General features: G+C 40.6%; 1 protein-coding gene across 7 annotated transcripts in view; it reads left to right on the forward strand.

Moving 5' to 3' along the window:
* The window catches only part of FGFR2 (fibroblast growth factor receptor 2), a 179,940-nt gene that overhangs the window by 35,745 nt on the left and 124,711 nt on the right, over positions 1–19,484 (forward strand). For 6 of the 7 annotated variants that reach the window (XM_053307770.1, XM_053307769.1, XM_053307771.1 and 3 more), the window contains exon 2: positions 9,523–9,780. The exons of the other annotated variant lie outside the window; for it this stretch is intronic. In XM_053307770.1, coding sequence (XP_053163745.1) covers positions 9,606–9,780 — 175 coding nt within the window. In that variant the 5' untranslated portion in view covers positions 9,523–9,605. The remainder of the gene's footprint in view (positions 1–9,522; positions 9,781–19,484) is intronic. 7 annotated transcript variants of the gene reach the window in all.

A 19,484-nucleotide genomic window follows, 5' to 3' on the forward strand; every position in this document is an offset into this window, starting at 1 on the left:
TCTCTGCCTCGTCTCTCGCCCCCACGGCCAGGCAAATGCTTTGTGCTTTTTGAAGCAACGTGTCCGCCTTGCACGATCAGATTTTGCAACAGTTTGCCGATCTTTGCTTTTCTCTTGTGAAGCTGTTTTCTGAAAACAAGGAGGCACATGGTGTGTGCTTTCTGGAGCCATGATGTCCTGCAACCAGGTACTTCTCCTTTTAAAGGAAGGAAGTTCACTTGGCTCTTAAGTGACATGTGGCCATCACAAAGGTGTCCTAAGCCTTGCCACTCAATATCCGCATGGGTCACATTAGCTAGACCAGGTGTTGTGCTCATAGGGGCCTTCCGTGGATTTAGCTGGTGCTCACGGCTGTGATCAGCCCAACGTGATGAGTTTGGGAGTTTCTTTTAAAAGTGGTTGAACAAGTCTTCACTCTTGTCCCATCTTTGGCACTGTTTTCCTCCTAGCAAACCGCATTTCATTTCTCCTTTAGCAATCCGTTTGGAGACATGATGGTGATGATGGTGTGGTTTATTTTGTGTGGATATCAATACTGCTAAAGGCACCGCGCTCCTTAGTAGATTTATCTGAAGTAAATTCACTTGGTTTCTGTGGAATTTACTTCTAGGTGCTGTGCTTAGGATGCACAACCTTAGTTGCCAACAGATCAAGTTGGGAATTTGGGAGCTTTTGTTTTACTGTTCAAGTAGGAAGCTAAGTTCTGAGCAGTTTAAAAAACAACACCACCACATCCAAGGTTTTAGCAGCCCTTGAATTTGAAAATCCATATATAAATGAACTTTGTCAACTTCAGTATCTTCAGAACAGGTAATGTGCATTTCATCCTCTCCTGTCAAGTATAGTGAAGCCTCTCATCCCAGTAGCCATAATTTGAGCAGACAACTCCTAAAATTGTTTCCAGTGCTAGGTTTAGCCATAAAACATTTGAAATAACAATACGCAAACTGCATTAAGCATGTGCAGAGTGCCTGTTCTTCATCACTGAGCAACCTTAAATGATAGTAGCTTCCAGGGTAGAGACTAGTGTGACTTCTGAACAGATCTGAACCTGACGTTTACACTGATTGCGCCCCTTCAATTATATTTCCAGATAAGACCACGGCCCAATGCCATAAAACAAAATCACCGAGGAATTTTATGGTTGTAACAGGACCCACGTTGTAGAGCTACGATTTAATTGGTGTGACATTAAAGGGCTTTTGTTTGAAGAGTTGGAAAATTTGGGGTGGAGAAGGGGATCTAGTTGCAGGAAGAGTGGAAATCGGGATTTATGAACGTTGATCATGTCAAAACCTGTGTCTGTGTAAATTCTTTCACTCAGAGGTCTATAGAAGGACCTGGTTAGTCAAAAAACAACACATGGAATCCTTTAGTGAATGTTGCAACAAACTCTGTGTATGAAAATAAATGATTTACATGGAGCTTAGTGGAAACGTGATGTAGAAGTAATGCAAACCAAAAGTACAAGACGTTCTTCATCTGGGGAGACATTGTTTGAAGGCTGCCTCTCTTTTTTGGCTGGTGAGTCATAAATTTCCCTCCAAAAAGAGAAATCAGAATAAAAATATATATTAGTATAACTTCCCTTTCAAACAGTGGCCCATTATGTGGTTGGTGTGAAGCGCCATCAACATTTCAAACCTCATTGTTTCCTTTGTACCAAATCCCTGTAAATCTTCTACTTGCCTTTACTCATTTTCATCTGAAAAGCCTGTTTGGTTTGAATAGACTGCAATAAGCAGCCTCTGTAGCTCTCTGGAATGTCAATTAAAATGCAGATTTTCTCTCCCTTCTCTCTCTCTCTCTCTCTCTCTCTCTCTCTCTCTCTCTCTCTCTCTCTCTCTCTCTCTCTTTCTCTGATCCACAGAAGACTTGGAGAAAAAACAGGCTAGTTGGGGGAAAACTGAATGAAAGAAGTTCAAACAATGCAAACTACTGATGCTGCCAGGCTGTTTTCCCGAAAAACCTTCCAGAATTAATGTTTAATTGCTGATCCCTTTGAAGATTGCAGTGTGAAGGAGAGAGGGTCTTTGCTTTCCTCCTGTGATCAGATCTAGTGTCCTGTCACTTAATTGCTATACAGCTAATTTTCTATAAGCTAGCAGAGGACATTGATCCACACTTGCACAGATTTCGCTGTACTCTAAATGCCTAGGGCGGATACGCAGGTCAGGGTATTGATTTGGATGACATAGTCTCTACAAATCACAACCTCCCTGGGGAGCAATAAACATTGTACAAATAACAATGAGGCTAGATTAAAATGAACACTTAGGATTGAATTTAATTACCACCACTCTAGAACAAGTACTACTTGTTTGCAATGTGCCTAAAAAAAATGTGGAGCTACAGCTTGAAGGAATTTGGTATGGCTCCCAACCCAGGCTGGGTTTCCCATGCTTGTCAGTTTGGCAAAGAAATTTGGGCAGGTATGTGAGGAGGTGAAAATTGACTTGATGAGCGGGTGGCAAGGCGAGCCATCAATCATGGAAGCCTGACAACTCCTCCCCAGTATAGGGCTGAGAAGAGAGACAGAGTTCCCTTTCAAGGGGAAAAATAAACACGATGTGTGGCTTTCACTGAGTCTGAGACTCCAGGAGGGATTATGCCATTGTAGTCAGGAAGCCAGTACTGTGAAGGCCAGAAAGCATGCTGGGGCTGTGTTCCAAACATTGCGATAGAGGTACATAATTACCCAGGGCAGGAGGTCTCTCTATAAGATAGTTTAGCAACAACTATAGCAAGTGAGATGGGCAAAGAATTTGGTTCTGGTCCCCCCCCCCCCGCCCGCCCCCGCCACTTTCTAGAGGAGTCTGTCTGCTTTGAGAGATGGGAATGGCAATCCTTCAGGCACAGGGATTCACATTCCTTTGGAAACCATGTAGCGAGGGCTGCTTAATTCAAAGGCTTCTCATTTGCTGATGACACGTAAGGCAAGCATTGTCTTGCTTCCCGTGACTTATGAAGAATAACTTTCTCTGTCAAAAATCAGAGAGTGAAGTTGGACTTGCAGATTACTTGCCTGTGCTCTTGTTGGGGTCAGGTGTATTTAGGTAAAGGTAAAGAGTGCTGTCAAGTCAGTGTCGATTCCTGGCTGCTTAATTCAAAGGCTTCTCATTTGCTGATGACACGTAAGGCAAGCATTGTCTTGCTTCCCGTGACTTATGAAGAATAACTTTCTCTGTCAAAAATCAGAGAGTGAAGTTGGACTTGCAGATTACTTGCCTGTGCTCTTGTTGGGGTCAGGTGTATTTAGGTAAAGGTAAAGAGTGCTGTCAAGTCAGTGTCGATTCCTGGCAACCACAGAGCCTTGTGGTTGTCCTTGGTGGAATACAGGAGGGGTTTACCATTGTCTCCTCCCGAGCAGTATGAAATGTTGCCTTTTAGCATCTTCCTATATCGCTGCTGCCCGATATAGGTGTTTCCTGAAACATATCAGCGGGGAAACATATCAACCGGCAACCTCTGGCTTGCTAATCAAGTCATTTCTCCGCTGCACCATTAGGTGACTGACCAGGTGTGTTTAGATATAGTATATTCATCCCACCTTCATTCATATCCATTGGCAGAACTCTTCATCTCCTGCCCCCAAAGCTTCTATTAGTCTTTGTTGACTGAGATACTTACAAATCATTTGTACCTTCGGAGAACATGTAGCCTGTGATGACCTGTATCATAGTCTGACACTGGTAGATGTGCTGAAGGGTTTATAAGTTCTTTGCAGTTTATGTGTAGGAGAAAGTGTAAACTCTGGCTCTTAGTTGTACACAGCTGTAGAAGTTAAAATAATTTAAAATGACCATATAACAGATATAAAAGTATGTCAATTTCTGGCCGTATATTTCGTCAGTTTCTTTACTATGTTTGTTAGGCCGTGTGATGTTGATTCAGTCTGATTTTCCAGCCTAAAGTACTGAATTAATGATAGACTATGCTAGAAAGTTGTGTTTAGAGCCTCGTGAACCTAATCTTGCTGGTTAAGGTTTAAAGGGAAGGTTTTTTGTGTTGCTTCTTGTTCAGTGTGTAGCATCCAGGATTAAGTGGTAGGCTGGGATGTTTTCTTTCTGCATTTTCTTGATTGTACATGGTGAAAACAGTTTTAATGATGATGCAGTTTTGGCATGGTTTTTCCTCAGATTTTGAATTTGGAAAAGCTGCAGTCTTTTGAATATGATTTCTAAGATTACCTTTCCACTATATGTTGAGATACCTAACATGGACTTCATGATGTGATGTATCACTTCTAGACCATTTTCCTTGAGCAAAGTGCCTTATGTGTGTATCCCACCCACATGTCCTTGTGAATCTATCATGGCATGAAATCTGTCAGACTGTGAGACAGTGACCTTTCTATAGTTCAACAATGAGAATCGGAGTAGGAAAGTAACATGGGTTCTCCAACATCCAAATTCACACAGAATGAAAAAATATTCTTAAAAGTTATCAATAATATGAAGGCAGAGAGCTGAAAAGACAAAAGGAGAATTACTGGATTTACTTTTCTTTCTCAACTGACAGGGCCCTCTACAACTTAGCTACTTAATACAATTAGAACCATCAGTGACTGCTTCAAATGGATAAGAATAATTGTTATGATTTATTTGTCCCCTGATATTTGGGTGCTTTGAAGAACAAAATAAATTTTTATTGGGATCAGTTCTCAAGATACTTCATGAAGGTGAATGCTGTCTACATCCAGGTGAATAGCAAAATTTATATATATTATATATTTACACACACACACACACACACACACACACACACAGTGTGTGTGTATATGATGGTACCTTATTCTATCAAAACACAAGAACGCTTACATACTCTCTTTCTCTATAATGAACACCCTTCATTATATTAATGATCCTGGCTATCCTGATTAAAGGTGGTTTAACCACAGCAGTTTGACCAAGATTGCCTGGGAAATCTACATTCTTTCAACCATCTCCATGGGACTTAGTAATCCTGGTTAAGTCTTAAGCCATGATTACCATGATTGGGTGAATACAACTTTTATTTTTGCAACAATCCTGTGAGATTAGCATGAAAGACATTGTGACTTGGCGAAGTGAGCTAATGACTGAGCAGAGATTTAGTCCAAGTCCAGCACTTTATCCAGTTCACTATACCGGGTCTCCAGAGTTCTCAAAGCATCTAATTATCTCAGTAGACCGTACAACTATACTGTAAGTTAAATCTGTATTAAAGGTAAAGTGTGCCATCAAATCGGTGTTGGCTCCTGGCAACTACAGATCCTGTGGTAGAATACAGGCGGGGTTGACCATTGCCTCCCCCTGCGCAGTATGAGATGATGCCTTTCAACATCTTCCTTTATCATTGCTGCCTGGTTTAGATGTTTCCCATAGTCTGGGAAACATACCAGTGGGGATTCAAACTGGCAACTTCTGGCTTGCTAATCAAGTCATTTCTCCACTGTGTCATTAGGTGGCTGTATTCCTGATTCCATATTACAGATGGCAGACCAAAGCTGAGTCTTGCCCAAGGACACATGTTGAGTTCGGGATTAAGGTCCTGCCTGTGCTTCCAAACATACATATATGTGTGTTTTACATGTAATGTAAATGATGTTAAAGGAACTCAATTTACCTGCTCTGCTCTGCAATCTGATTCTCTTTTATTTCATTTACAGTATTCATGTCAGTCCCTTCTTTCCTATTTTAGATTGTAAGCAGGAACTCTGTCCCTTGTATGGTCTGGGCAGAGCCCACCATATGAAGGTTAAGTCTAATCCAGAGTTAAGTCTAATCCAGCTGTACACTGTAGTCCATCAATTACATATTCCAGAACATCCAGTCTCATTCCAGAACAGAATGGTCCAGAGTTGAAGGCCTCAGACCTAATGCTCCTGAATTGGCCCTTTTTATACACTTACAAACCAAGCAAGGCTAATAGTCATTGGGCTGAGCATGGAGCTGCTCTGCCTTTATCTTTTGTTGCCTGAATGCATGTACCTTGATAAAGAGAAAGCCCGCTCTAATTAATTCTTGGCCTTGGGCCATGCAAACATGGAAGGATTTGTACAGTCCAAAAATAGAACTTGTTTAATGGCGGTAATTTTGTAAGCTGAATCATGATGGGCCTGTTCATGTACACAGTTACATTGTTTGTTTTAAGCAAGCATCATTGATTTTGTGATTAAAGTTGCTCCCTTTTAAACAATGATCAGGAAATCTCTTCAGCCTAAAATCTGCATGCAAAAGTTGTGTGTCATCATGGGTTTCAGTATTTTCTTTTTCTCACCCATTAATTATCTTCATTCTAGTCCCACTGCTGCCGCCTCCGCCTGCTCAGTCAAGAGTGCCATCACTGCCGCTGCCTTTTTCTTCCACCTCTCATGGTTATTTTTATTTATTTATTTATTTATTCGATTTCTATACTGCCCTTCCAAAAAAATGGCTCAGGGTGGTTTACACAGAGAAATAACAAACAAATAAGATGGATCCCTGTCCCCAAAGGGCTCACAATCTAAAAAGTAACATAAGATAGACACCAGCAACAGCCACTGGAAGGATGCTGTGCTGGGGGTGGATAGGGCCAGTTACTTTCCCCCTGCTAAATAAAGAGAATCACCACATTAAAAGGTGCCTCTTTACCAAGTTAGCAGGGGTTAGAATTGGCAGTTTTCCGAGAAGACCTAATTTTGGACTGGCCAATTACAGATACAGGTTTTTCGGGGGGGCGGGGTGGAAATAGAAAAATAAAAATAAAAAATATGGAACTATACAAAGAAGCCATCCAGATGTAAGACCAAATCATGTTTTAGCAATATGGGGACGAGCGGGCATGTGCCTTATTCTTGAATGTTTCCCCTCCCTTTCTCTTTCTCTCCCTCTGCTTGCACACGGATATAGAGGCTTTCAGCCACAGTTTGTGGCTAACCATAGTCTGCCATTTAATCAGAATCCAGAAAACTAAGATTTGCTTACAAATCGGTATTGTGGAATGTGGCTTGAACATGTGGAACCTAGATTTCAGGAATATGCACAAAGGGAGGAAGGAACATGCAAACATGAAATTTGTGCCTGCTTTAACACCAGTCATGGTATGACATTGCATCTGAATGGCTCCACAGTTTCATAGAACTACTGTTCAATAAATATAGAGCAAATATTTTGTACTTTTAAAGATAATATTAAAAACAGAGAAGCGGCTTGTCCATCTCCTAGATTAAAATAGGTATTTTGTAATAGAATGTAGCGTGGTTCTTTGGGCCGGACGGAAGAATCTGCAGGTCTTCATGCTTGATTAATGCTTCCTGATTAAACTCCACATTGTTGATGGTTGTTTAGCAGTGTTTGACTTTGGATTTTAGACTGAAAACTGGGATATCTTGTATATCTCCTTTAAGGAAAACAAGTACAATTAGAAGCCAAACATTTTTCTGGGCGTTTCAAATTTATTTAGGTAGTTGCATATTATATAGCTATCATATAGTTATCACTTATATTGAAAACTAAAAGCACGGAGTACTTTTACAGTCTGTTCTGTTCCCCTTCCATTCATAAGAACATAAGAAAAGTCCCTTTCTTTTCTGGAAAAGATGCAGAAGAGGGCAACCAAACTTAAAGTAATGTAAAGTGTGCCATTGAGTCACAACCACAGAGCTCTGTGGTTGTCTTTGGTAGAATACAGGAGGGGTTTACTATTGCCATTTCACTCACAGTATGAGATGATGCCTTTCTGCATCTTCCTATATCGCTGCTGCCCGATATAGGTGTACCAGGGGGGATTTGAACTGGCAACCTCTTGCTTGATAGTCAAGCATTTTCCTGCTGAGCCATTAGGTGGCTACAGCCAAACCTAACTGGCAACCAAAATGATCAGGGCACCTTCCTTATGAGGCAAGGCTATGACATCTGGGGCTTTTTAGTTTAGAAAAAATGTGACTAAGGGGAGCTATGATAGACGTCTATAAAATTATGCATAAAACCTTTCTCCCTCTCTCACAATGCTAGAACCAGAGGTCATCCCATGAAACTGATTGCCAGGAAATTTAGGACTAACAAATGAAGTACTTTTTCTACACAGCACATAACTAATCTATGGAATTCTCTGCCATGGGATGTGGTGATGGCCTATCAGTGGCTACTAGTCTTGATAGCCTTAGAGGTAGGATGCCTATGAATACCAGTTTCAGGGAAGCAACTGCAGGAGAGAAGATTGCTTCATCTCATGGTTGTGGGCTTCCCAGAGGCACTGGGTAGAACTATGTGAAAAAGGATGCTGGACTAGATCTGCCTTAGGTCTGATCCAGCAGGGCTGTTTTTGCTGGATCAGGCCCAAGGCTGATCCTTGTTTCCCATAGTGACCTTCCAGATGCCTCTAGGAAGCGCACAACCAGGAGAGAAAGGCATGCTCCTTCTCTTGCCGTGTCTCCGATGCAACTGGTATTTGAAGGTATCTGGTCAGGAGGTAGCCTATAGCCATTGAAACTTGTATCCATTGATAGACTTGCCCACCATGAATTTCTCTAAGACCTGCTTTAAGCCATCCAAGCATGTGGCCATCACCACATCCTGTGGCAGAGAATTCCATAAATCAGTTATGCACTATGTGAAGAAGTATTTCCTTTTGTTGGTCCTAAATTTCCTGGCAATCACAACCTCTGGAAAGCACATCCCTATTAACACTATTTTTCAGACTGGGAATTAAGGATGAAAGAGAGAAATGGGCTTTTCTACGCAGTACATTTATTCAAATATACAAGGTAGCAAATTTCTGGCTGGAGGTGCGCAATTGCATGCACTGCATGCCAAAAAAAAAAAAAAAAGCCTTTCTTTCTATACATGGAGTAGTATATGGGAAATCTAGCATATCAGGGCAAAGACTAGGTGGAAACTCTTTTCAGTGGCACCTCAGCTTTCCATGTACAGGAGTTCTATACATTCAGTTCCCTGCCCCATGCTAAAGTGGGGTCCACTAAGAAGTCCACTAGGGCTGTATTAAGGTGTTTCTGTAGGTTTGAGTTCATAGGTCAGTTGGATGGGACTTCATGTCAGATTCCAGTGCAGCTCATTACTTGGGATCATGTTGGCATTTATGTTAGCATTTATGTATTCATGTTGGCATTTATTTACTATTTAACAACTGCAACTGTATTTCTTGCCTTAGACAATCACATTAAAAGTGAACCTAAAACTTAGTTATGTGTAATTCATCACGGTCTCTGCCAGAATGAGGCATTTGTCATAGAAGATAAACTACCCCAATAAACATCACACCATCTTGCTCAGAACATCTTCCTGATGCATCTTTGGTTTCTCCAGCTTTCTTGCTTCACTCAGGCACAAACTCCAGTTCCTGGCCAACTCACTGCTCCTGTCATTTGCATCTCTAGACCAGTTTATGATTCCAGAAAACCCCTTATCTTGGGAGTTTTCAAAATGTGAAACAGGAGTAGCTTTCTCTGCATTGATGATGTAAACAATAACATGCTCAGGAGCTGTTTGAGAAGAACTTAATGTTCACAACATTGACGGTTGTCTTTCTCCTCTCTCTCAGGAGAACCAGTGACTGGGAGTAAGAAGCTACTTATCAAGGCTTAAGGTGCTACCTTCAGTCCATGCTTGAGTAGAGGAGCTCAGATGGGATTAAAGTCCACATGGGGATATGGAAAAGGACCGGGGACTGGCACTGAGAAGATGGTCAGTTGGAATTCATGTTGCCTTATCTGCCTGGTGGTAACCACCATGGCTGGATTTTCATTGGCTCGGCCATCGTACAATTTAGTTGGCGAAGACACCACTTTAGAACCTGAAGGTGAGTCATAGGTTTTGGGTTTAAAATCAGATCAGGTATTTCAGAGAACATTCAATGCTTACATTAAAAAAAACAACCATATATCACAAGCAGCAAAGTGAACTGGTATTGTTGTCATTTGTGTCCATGAGCAGATTTTTTGCTGAAAATATTTCAGCTATATTTTTTGCTGACTTTGGTGTTCTACTAATGGTAATAGAAAGATTATGGTTGTGAATGCATCATGTGCAGCTATTTTGTCTTTACTGCTATGATAGCAAACAGGGTTGAGAACATGATATGGGGGTGTTAATGCTAAGAAAAATCTGATTATGTATGTGACCAAGAATCAATACCTGCAGATATATCAGTGCATAATTGCTTATACACAAGTACTCTATTTTCATTTTAAGTAAGCTTATTCACATGGTTGTTAAGGAGCTATGTACATTGTTGCAAGATGGAGGGCTTAATTAGTTTGACAACTTAAGCCTACAAATAGCTTGATGTATTTTATTTGATCTAGGCTTTGATTCTGGAAGCCCTTCTTGCTCATGTGCTTAACCTTAAACATGAGATCAGTAACACTAATCAAGACTATGTGGGACTTACATTGGGTTATCCATTCTTAAACAATATATTTGTTTCTGTCCTTTTGAAAGAAGAGCAAGAATTTCTGAACCATAACATTTAACAGCTATCTGTTAGACCTTTTCCAAAGTTCAAAATTTCATAAATATAGCTTCTTATATTTTTTATAGCAATACAGTTACAAGTGTAATAAAATTAAAATGATTTTTTCTTGTTGTTTACTTTTAGTCATTTGTGCATATTAATTCTGGTTGGTGTTAGTTTATTAAAGAGGGTACATAACTCAAAATGTTTTGACAACCATTTTATTATTGTTAATGGTTAATGTGGGGTGAAATTTAATTATACCATGAGCTAAATATAGTGCATTTAATTTTAACCTATCTTTTTAAAAAAATGCTGCAATACCATTTTATTGGATTCATAGATGTTTGTGCGATTAGAATGCCCCTCCCCTTCCTTTCTCTCCGGAGTTTATTATTCATTTCCACTTCCTACAAAAATTCCGTAGGCTCTGTTCCTCTTAAGCCCTTAGCCTATTGCTCATGAGCCCATGCAGGTGGCAGGAGCCCAGTGTCCAGGAAAGTCCAGGCCTACTGCTTGACCCCAAGCAGGATCGTCACTGTGCAAAAGGGCTCATAGCTGTAGACTTTCTAGTGCTGCCCAAGACTGCATCTCAACATTCAGGAAGTTCTGCACAGACTTCATGAGTTCTCTGTAGGAGAACTTCATGAGTTCTCTGCCCTCCACCCTGTAAACCACATAACTGATGTATTGCACATGACAAAGGTGAAGGAAGCCTCTAGTGGGTACCACAGCCAGACATAGGGCCCAATTTTGCCCACACACTTACTGTTGTGTAGAGCAATTGCACTTTGTTCTTTTCTATTTGGGCATATGTTTGGTTCCTGCTAGTTTCCCAGTAACTTTCTCTTATTGTTTCAAAGTCACAGAAGACTCCTGCACTACAGGGGTGTGCTGAAATCCAAACAAAATCTGCATGCCTGTTCATGCCAAAGAAAATACAGAAGAATGACAACACTTTATCTTGCTATTATGTTTTGTGCAAATGTGGGTTTTTGCAGCCATAATCGTTTTGTGCTTACATTTTGAGCTGACGTCCGTTTAGGGACATCCCCACTCTCAAGTTCTTCCATCTGCAGTATTTATGAAATTTTGAAGCTATGTTTTTGATTACAGTAAATTTATTGGATGTAAGAATGTTTTTATTATGCTGCATAGAATACAGCCCACCCCCCATGTTCTCCTCCCACCCTCTGTGCCTCACAGTAAGGGGGCTGGTGCATTCTTAATATAGTTGCTGTTATCTTGTAATACAATGAGCTAACACATTTATATTAACTGAACTGTCAAAACAATCTTGTCAAGTGTAATGTTTATGAAACGTGTCCTCTCCCAGATGCTTTGTTAAGGGGATTTGGCCTCACTATATCGTAGAATAACTTGGCGTGTTTCCTCCCCGGCTCACCCCCCCAGTTAATTTGAATACATAATTGATTTTTTTTCTTACTCATTTATATATAAAACTTTCCCCAGAGGTTTATAATCAATTCTCAGTGTTATTTATGTTGATTATCAGGCTGAATTATGCATTCCTAGAAAACATAGAAGTTAAATGTAGTGAACTGACTTTGCTGAGCCATTAGAGCAGTGCTTAAAAAAATTGTGATATGAGATTAAAAGCAGCAGATCCTCATTATGTTTGTGAGGCATTCACTTGCTTGCTTGCTGTGTTGGGAATCTGGAGTCCAGCTCTTTTCAGAGAAGCTGCATTTATATGGCTGTCTCATTGGTTAAAGGAGGGAATTGGTTAAAGTTTTAGATCTAAGTTCTGCGATAAGGTCCAAAGGCAAAAGCTGTTGTTACAAGACAGGTGAGGCTACTGCTGAAAATGGCAGCTCTGTACCCCTCTTTGCTTTTGTAACACATAGTACAATGTAGTATAATTTCTGTGTCCTGAGAAAGGCTGCAGTCTCAGCCAAAGATGTTGACTAAGGTAGCAGTGTAAAAAAGAAGTGTGAAACTCCTCTAGTAGTAGAGGAGAAAGGTATGTGGCAACATCTGGTGTCCTTTAGAGTAGGGAGGGGATGACAAGATTGTGAAGAAATAACTTTATCACTGAGGAAAGCTATCCATCTAAGTTTATCCCTAGCTTGTTTTCAGGGTTTTTGCTGCATCTCCAAGGACTCTCTCTCTTGTAATTCTCATGAACTGAGCCTGCCGTCCTGTTCCCACATGATCAGAGCCCGATCAGGGATCTGCTGCCCGCACATCCACATGAGATGTGTGGTGCATTCACTACAACTCCCAGCATTCCTTTGGCCGGGGTTTATGGGAGTTGTAGTCAACAACATGTGGGAATCCCTGTTAGAGGGAACGCTGGCATAGTGGCGAGCCCAGTGGTGATCGGGCGAGGGGGGAGAAGGAAGCTAGGGACACCCTGTGAGCAGCATGGTGCATGGGAGGCTTCTCACTGCCTGGCTGCTCTTCCTCCTCCCTCTGGCTCTATGACAGAGATGGTTGCTGGCAGACCAGAAGCAGCTGCCAGCAGCGTAGAGCTCCACACAACCACTGAGTGAGGTGGGAGGCATGCGCTTGTCCTCCTACCTCAGTTCGAGCCTGAGCAGTGGATCAGGGCTCCCTAGGGGAGGAGCAGCAGGATCAGGAGCAGTTCTGGGGGTGCAGATGACCAGCTCTCCCTGGCTTGCCCTGTCCTACCCAGGTAGGGCTGGTCATGAGATTGAACTTTCTCTCTTTAAAAAGAGTGGGGAGCTTTAAAATATTGCGTGGAGTTCCTGCTTATGCCGTTTTATTTAATTATTTATTTTATTGTTGAATTGGTTTACCTCCTTCCATTAAAACAATCCCAAGGCAGTTCACACAGAAAAATTAAAACAAGACTATAAAAATTACACAATTAAAATATTAAGCTAGAATATAAAAACATAGATATGACTAAAAAGATTTAAAATACAAGCAGAAGATAACCATACAAAATACAAAGAAGCAGCAGTAGAGACTATCATACAAAAGCCTGGGTAAAAAGCCAAGACCACCTTAAGTGGCGCAGTGGGGAAATACTTGACTAACAGTCAGAAGGTTGCCAGTTCGAATCCCCACTGGTACTATATTGGGCAGCAGTGATATAGGAAGATGCTGAAAGGCATCATCTCATACTGTGCGGGAGCAGGCAATGGTAACCCCTTCCTGTATTCTACTAAAGACAACCACATGGCTCTGTGGATGCCAGGAGTCGAAATCGACTTGACGGCACACTTTACCTTAAAAAGCTAAGATTTAACACACTTATGTTTTTAGACAGCCTCACCTGTCTAAAAACTGTGATGGAGACCGAGGAGTGAATAGCCACTGGGAGAGAGTCTGTGGGCAGCAACAGAGAAGGCCCTGTCCATGTGCATGACAGCTGAGCCTCCCTCATTGTTGGCACTTGGAGCAGAGCACCCTCAGATGAACCCGTCAAGTGGGCAGCAACCCTTGGGAGCAGGTGGTCCCCCAGATATCCAGGGCCCAGACCATTAAGGACTTTAAAGGTCAAAACCAGCACCTTGAATTGGACCCCAAAACTATCATATTTTCTGTGACAGTGCTGCTCTTAGGTATTCTAAAGGTGGATACAGAGCACTCTGTACACTGGGAGTGTGCCACTTAAACATATTGCTCTGTAGCAATGTCCCTTGTTCTTCCTTGATTCAGTGTTTGTCTGCAGAGAGAGTTCCTTTCCATGTTTTGAAACTCTGGTTGTTCAGAGTTCCAGCACACAAGGAGAATGTTGGCCTGTTCATGCATTATGTTCAACACATATACAATCTGTGTACAGTATACACATGTACAGATCTGTAATTCACACATTCAGTGCATGCAGAGTACTAGCTTCTACCTGTACCCTACATTTGAGGGGAGTGGCATCCTGTTTCATTTTTTAAAGAAGAGGACACACTATACCCAGTTTCTTAATGCCTGAAAAAGATAGGCATGTTCCATATTCTGATCATAGGCTTAAAGCATTAGGGACTCCATGCAAAATTTTGTAGTAAAGAAGGAATTCAATCTTTGTGGTCATTAGTAGTATACATGGTTTTAGGGAGGGTTCATTTTGTGAATGGACCTTTTAGGATTGTTTGCTTTTAAAAACACCTTGCTTCTGGAATAAATATTCTGCATAGAATCTGGATCTTATCAACATGAAGTATTGCTGACCCCCCCCCCTCCCGTGGCAGAAATGTCATTTACATACATGAAACAATTTCAGATATGAGAACAGTGGAGAATTACTAGCAGAGAGAAAACAGGCTTCTAAAGCTAATGGTATAGTAAGAGCTTTCATGTAAGAGAAGAGAGGCAAAAGTATAGGATGATAATGAAACTTGTGAAAAACATCATTCTTTATGTACATTTGAAAGTACTACTTTTTCAGTACTTTTTCAGAGTTTTCATTGCTTGTTCTCAGTGGTATGTTGCTCTTTTCCGAGAAGGTTGGAACACCTCTCAACCTCCTCCTAAATCTTGCCTTTTTAGTCAAGAATAGGATGTAAAAATTAATTACCATAACTATTAAATAATCACTCAGATTTTAAAATGTGAATTTTCAAATTTCAAATGTGGTTTGGGTAATAAAAAAAATCACAATTCTTTCTTTATTGCTAAGATTATTTTTCCAGTGCAAATAATTTGTATGCATTACTTAGCTGATAATATATTAATTGAATATCCTCAAAAGTTCATGTAGGCAATACAGTACAGTGTATTGGCTCCAAAATGTATTAAAACAACTGAACATTGATGCACTATAGTGTAATGGTACTCTGTCTGCTAAAGTCAAGACCAGAATCTTGTGACCTTAACTTGTACCAGAATACTATCCACAGCTTTTTAATTGTGAAGCAAAAGCATTTATCAAAGCATACATAAAGGAGAGACTCAAAGAATGACAAGGGAGCCATTTAGCTATCATGTCTGCACACATCTTCAGGAACTTCGGAAAGATTTTCATTTAAAATACCTGACTGAATATGTACTTCCAGGCAGGAATTGTGTACACAGTCCAGTCAATCAGTCGGACGGTTTGATATAATGTTAAATCCTCTATGGCTCCTTATCATAGGACATAATTTTGGTGGGAGTAAATCTTTACACTGCTAAGTATGTTTTGCATGTGCTGATTGCTCCTTGTTCTTTGTTTGCTAGCTTTGACTAAAATTGTATTTTAGTTTTATTTGCACAGTAATTGATGAGACCCCAGACCTGAGAGCAGCCTTCAGGCGCTGTTGTTATACAAATAATAAATCATATTTGCACACTGGCATATGTTTATTGTAAGCATGCCATTGCATCTTGTAGTATCAACGTTGTTGCCAGGTGTACTCCACTACAGCAGCAGTACTATCAACACAGATTGCAGAACCGCAGCATTCTGTTGTGAAGTGCTACAAAGTAGCACGAGTAACTGCAGAGTTTGGTAACATATTGTCAACAAACACATTCCTTTTCGGACTCTACTGGCTATTATTAGAATCCTAAGAATCCAATCTCCATGGTCTCTTTAAAAAAAAAAAAGCTACATAAGCCTGCTTAATTTATTCCAGGTGAACAAGTATGGAAGTTTTAACCAAAGCTTATTTCATTAAGTATTTTTATAGCACTGCAACAATAATATATTGTTGTAATACTTATAGTAGCCTTGTTAGATCAGTGAGAGGCGGAGGTACACCTAGGTAATTTTGAAGCCTGAACCCAAAGGCCTTTGGATGCCCCCCCCCCCCAGTTAAATATCATTTTTCAAATGTAGGTTCTTGAAGGCACTAACCACACCAGCCAGGACAGATTAAAGAGGATTGGGGGGGGGCATGGGGTGTGGAGGCCCTGGACCTTAGCCCCGAAGTCCAGGGGTAAGAGCATCTCTGGTGAGAGGCATTATCTGCCTGTTGCATATTGCGGTCTGAAATTGAGAGTGCTTTACCATCTAATAAGTTCATGGTAAAAGTGAAACTTGAACTAGGGATTTTTTGATTTGTAGTTCCATCTCTTAGCTATTGCACTACTCTGTCTTAATTTTGGGCAACACATGCTTGGAAACAGCTTTTGAGTTTATACGTGTTTAGGACTGCAGAAAATAATCAAAATATGTGATGCCAACATGACCAAAGGATAAGGAATGCAAAGTATTCCTTTTTCCCAGTGCATTGTTGAGGATCATGTTTCTTATTTAGTGCCATGGGTCTATTTCATAATTTTATAATAAAAAAACACAACCCCAAACATTTAGGATTTTCTCTACCAAGAATATGGGTTATTCAGGTTGATCCAAAGAACTAGCTGATGAGAGAGAATTGTTCACATTCTTGCATTCCTAACTTTTTCTCCTGAACAAGCCAAAAGGTTAGATATAGGCAGAGACAACACATTATGTTTGTATGAATTGTCATCAGATTTGTAGAAGATGGCCATCACTGTTGAGAACTATTTTAATTGAGGTTTCTGAAGCATAGCTCTCGATGGAATTAATTGACCTGCATGGCTCATGAAGATTGATGAAAAAGAGAATCACTATTGCTGGAATGTTTCCAGTCTATCGATTGACTAGAATATCTGACCTTGAAGCTACATTCACTTATCCAAAGGAGAAGGGCAGGGTAGGAAAGAACACACTTATTGAGGCTATTCACACACGTGTGCAAAACTGGGTTGAGGGAGCCCAGCCCAGTTTTGCACGGGTGTGTGAACTGCCGGGATTGGACCGATCCCAGTGGCAACATGGCGGCAAACCTGCCTAATTAGCCACTCTCTAAAATGAGCTTAAGGGAGTGAGCGCTCCCTTAACCTCATTTTTTTTTTTGCTTGTGTGGCTGCCACAGCTGCCACACTGTGGGGATCCCCAGGATGCACCACACACTTGCACGATGCATTCTGGTAGTTCTGAGCAGGTCAGCAGCCCAACCCAGATCGCCTGCAGGTAAGGTGAGTGTAACCCACCTTCCCTGCAGCCCACTCTGGAGCCCTTCTTACTGGTTGTGAGGAGAGATTCACTGTCTCTCAGCTACATATGAAGTATGAATGCAGTCAAGTTGACTGCTGGCTGTTTAGGAAATGTTTTAGGGACTAGTTGCCTAACTTGTCCTATCAATTTCAATGGTACTACTTTGAATAATTATCTCCATCATGTCAACCACTAGTCCCTAAAATATTTCCTAAACAGCCAGCAGTCAACTTGATTTTCCATTCATGTCTAACTTGTCCTGTTAATTCCAATGGGACTGCTTTGAGTAATTTTCATGTCAACCACTACTTCTAAATAAAAATTGTATTAATGGCATCATTGGATACCTATATGTTCATCACTATAGCAAATTGCTATACTTGAACCTTGAAAGCCTACTAGTGGATGAACATTTGGCAGAGAAATTATCCTAAGCTTTTTGTTGTATCTTTTCAAGGCTATTGACTTCAAGGTCTGACTATGAGGTCTTTCCCGACCTATGAGACTGCAAACAACTAACAATGGATTCTATTTATTTTGCTTTTGATTTATAACTTCTAAGAATTCCCACAGCCATTTCCTTACTTAAACTAGCCTTGTTAGTAAGCCTCTGCAAACCAAACCAAACCAAACCTGCCCACCAAAAATGTATTTGCTTGTTTAAAAACAACAACAACAACAACAACAACAACAACATTTTTTTGCCTCATCAGCAGTTCTGTGTATTCCTGGTGTCTGGCTGATGCTGGTCATCATCTTGTTTTATTTATTTGTATTTATTTTATTTAATTTATTTATTTATTTATTTATTTATTTATTTTTACATTTCTATACCGCCTTTCATTAAAAGAAAACCCCAAGGCGGTTTACAAAAATTAAAACATACAATAAAAGCAATAAAAACACCAAGCAGTAAAAACACCAAGCTAAAAACATATCAAACAAGCATAAAAACAAGACAACAGATAAAAACACACAAAAGCAGCAGTAAAAAACGATTATGTAAAAGCCTGGGTAAAAAGCCAAGTCTTTAAAAGCTTTCTAAAAGCTGTGATGGAGTCCGAGGAACGAATGGCCACTGGGAGAGCATTCCAGAGTCTAGGAGCAGCAACAGAGAAGGCCCTGTCCCGAGTGCACGACAGCCGGGCCTCCCTCATTGTCGGCACCTGGAGCAGGGCCCCCCCAGATGTCCTAGTTTTAGGCTAGATTATGGCAGCAAATGACCCTGCATCACATCATAGAGTCATTTCCTGCTTTATTCTAACAAGAATAGATGACTGCTGGCACCAACTGGCTGCCAGAAATGCTGTTAAAGCTCCTGCTTCAATGAAAACTTAAAAGACTTCCACAAACACCACCAAATTTTCTTTGAAAATTTCCAGTTGTCATTGGTGACTGGGCAAGTGATTAGAAGCAAGACTGCACTAAACACAGATTTTTAATTCCTAAATCATACCAGTATGGTGAAACCATTTACCATATGCATAACCGAAGTAATGGTACTTTAGTAGGGGTGGAAACAGTGCTTGAATTATAGGGGTAAAGGTGGGCAAGCCTTCAATGAAATCCATAGGCTCCACCCAGTTTTCCCTCTAACAGGGATTCCCAGATGTTGACTACAACTCCCAGAATCCACAGCTGCAATGGCTTTTGTTTGGGGATTATGGGAGTTGTAGTCTACAACATCTGGGGATATCTGTTAGAGGGAACACTGGCTCCACCCCCGATTATCTCTAATTTTTACCAAATCATGCCATCCCCATAGCTGCCAAAGAACAGTAACTAAGGGGCTCTTCACAAAAGATAGGGTGGATACTTCCCCGACCACCTTCTAATTTGATTACTGACTGGAAATTATTTCAGATTCCTGGATGTCATTTCTTTTCAGTGCCTGGATGACCTAGGCATGCAAGATTTCCCCAAATCTTCACTTTTGCATATAGCCAAATACTGTGAGTCATAAAGAACAAACAGTGCACTCAGGGTGTGTACATTTCTTATATTGAACACATTGGTACACAGTCATTCTGTCCAATAGGAAAGTATGTTTTTTAATTCAATAGAAAAATGACCAAATTTTTATCATTTTTAAAAAACATGGAATAGATGTCAAGAGATT

The sequence above is a fragment of the Hemicordylus capensis genome, chromosome 3 (assembly GCF_027244095.1).
Source record: "Hemicordylus capensis ecotype Gifberg chromosome 3, rHemCap1.1.pri, whole genome shotgun sequence".
Classification (NCBI taxonomy): domain Eukaryota; kingdom Metazoa; phylum Chordata; class Lepidosauria; order Squamata; family Cordylidae; genus Hemicordylus; species Hemicordylus capensis.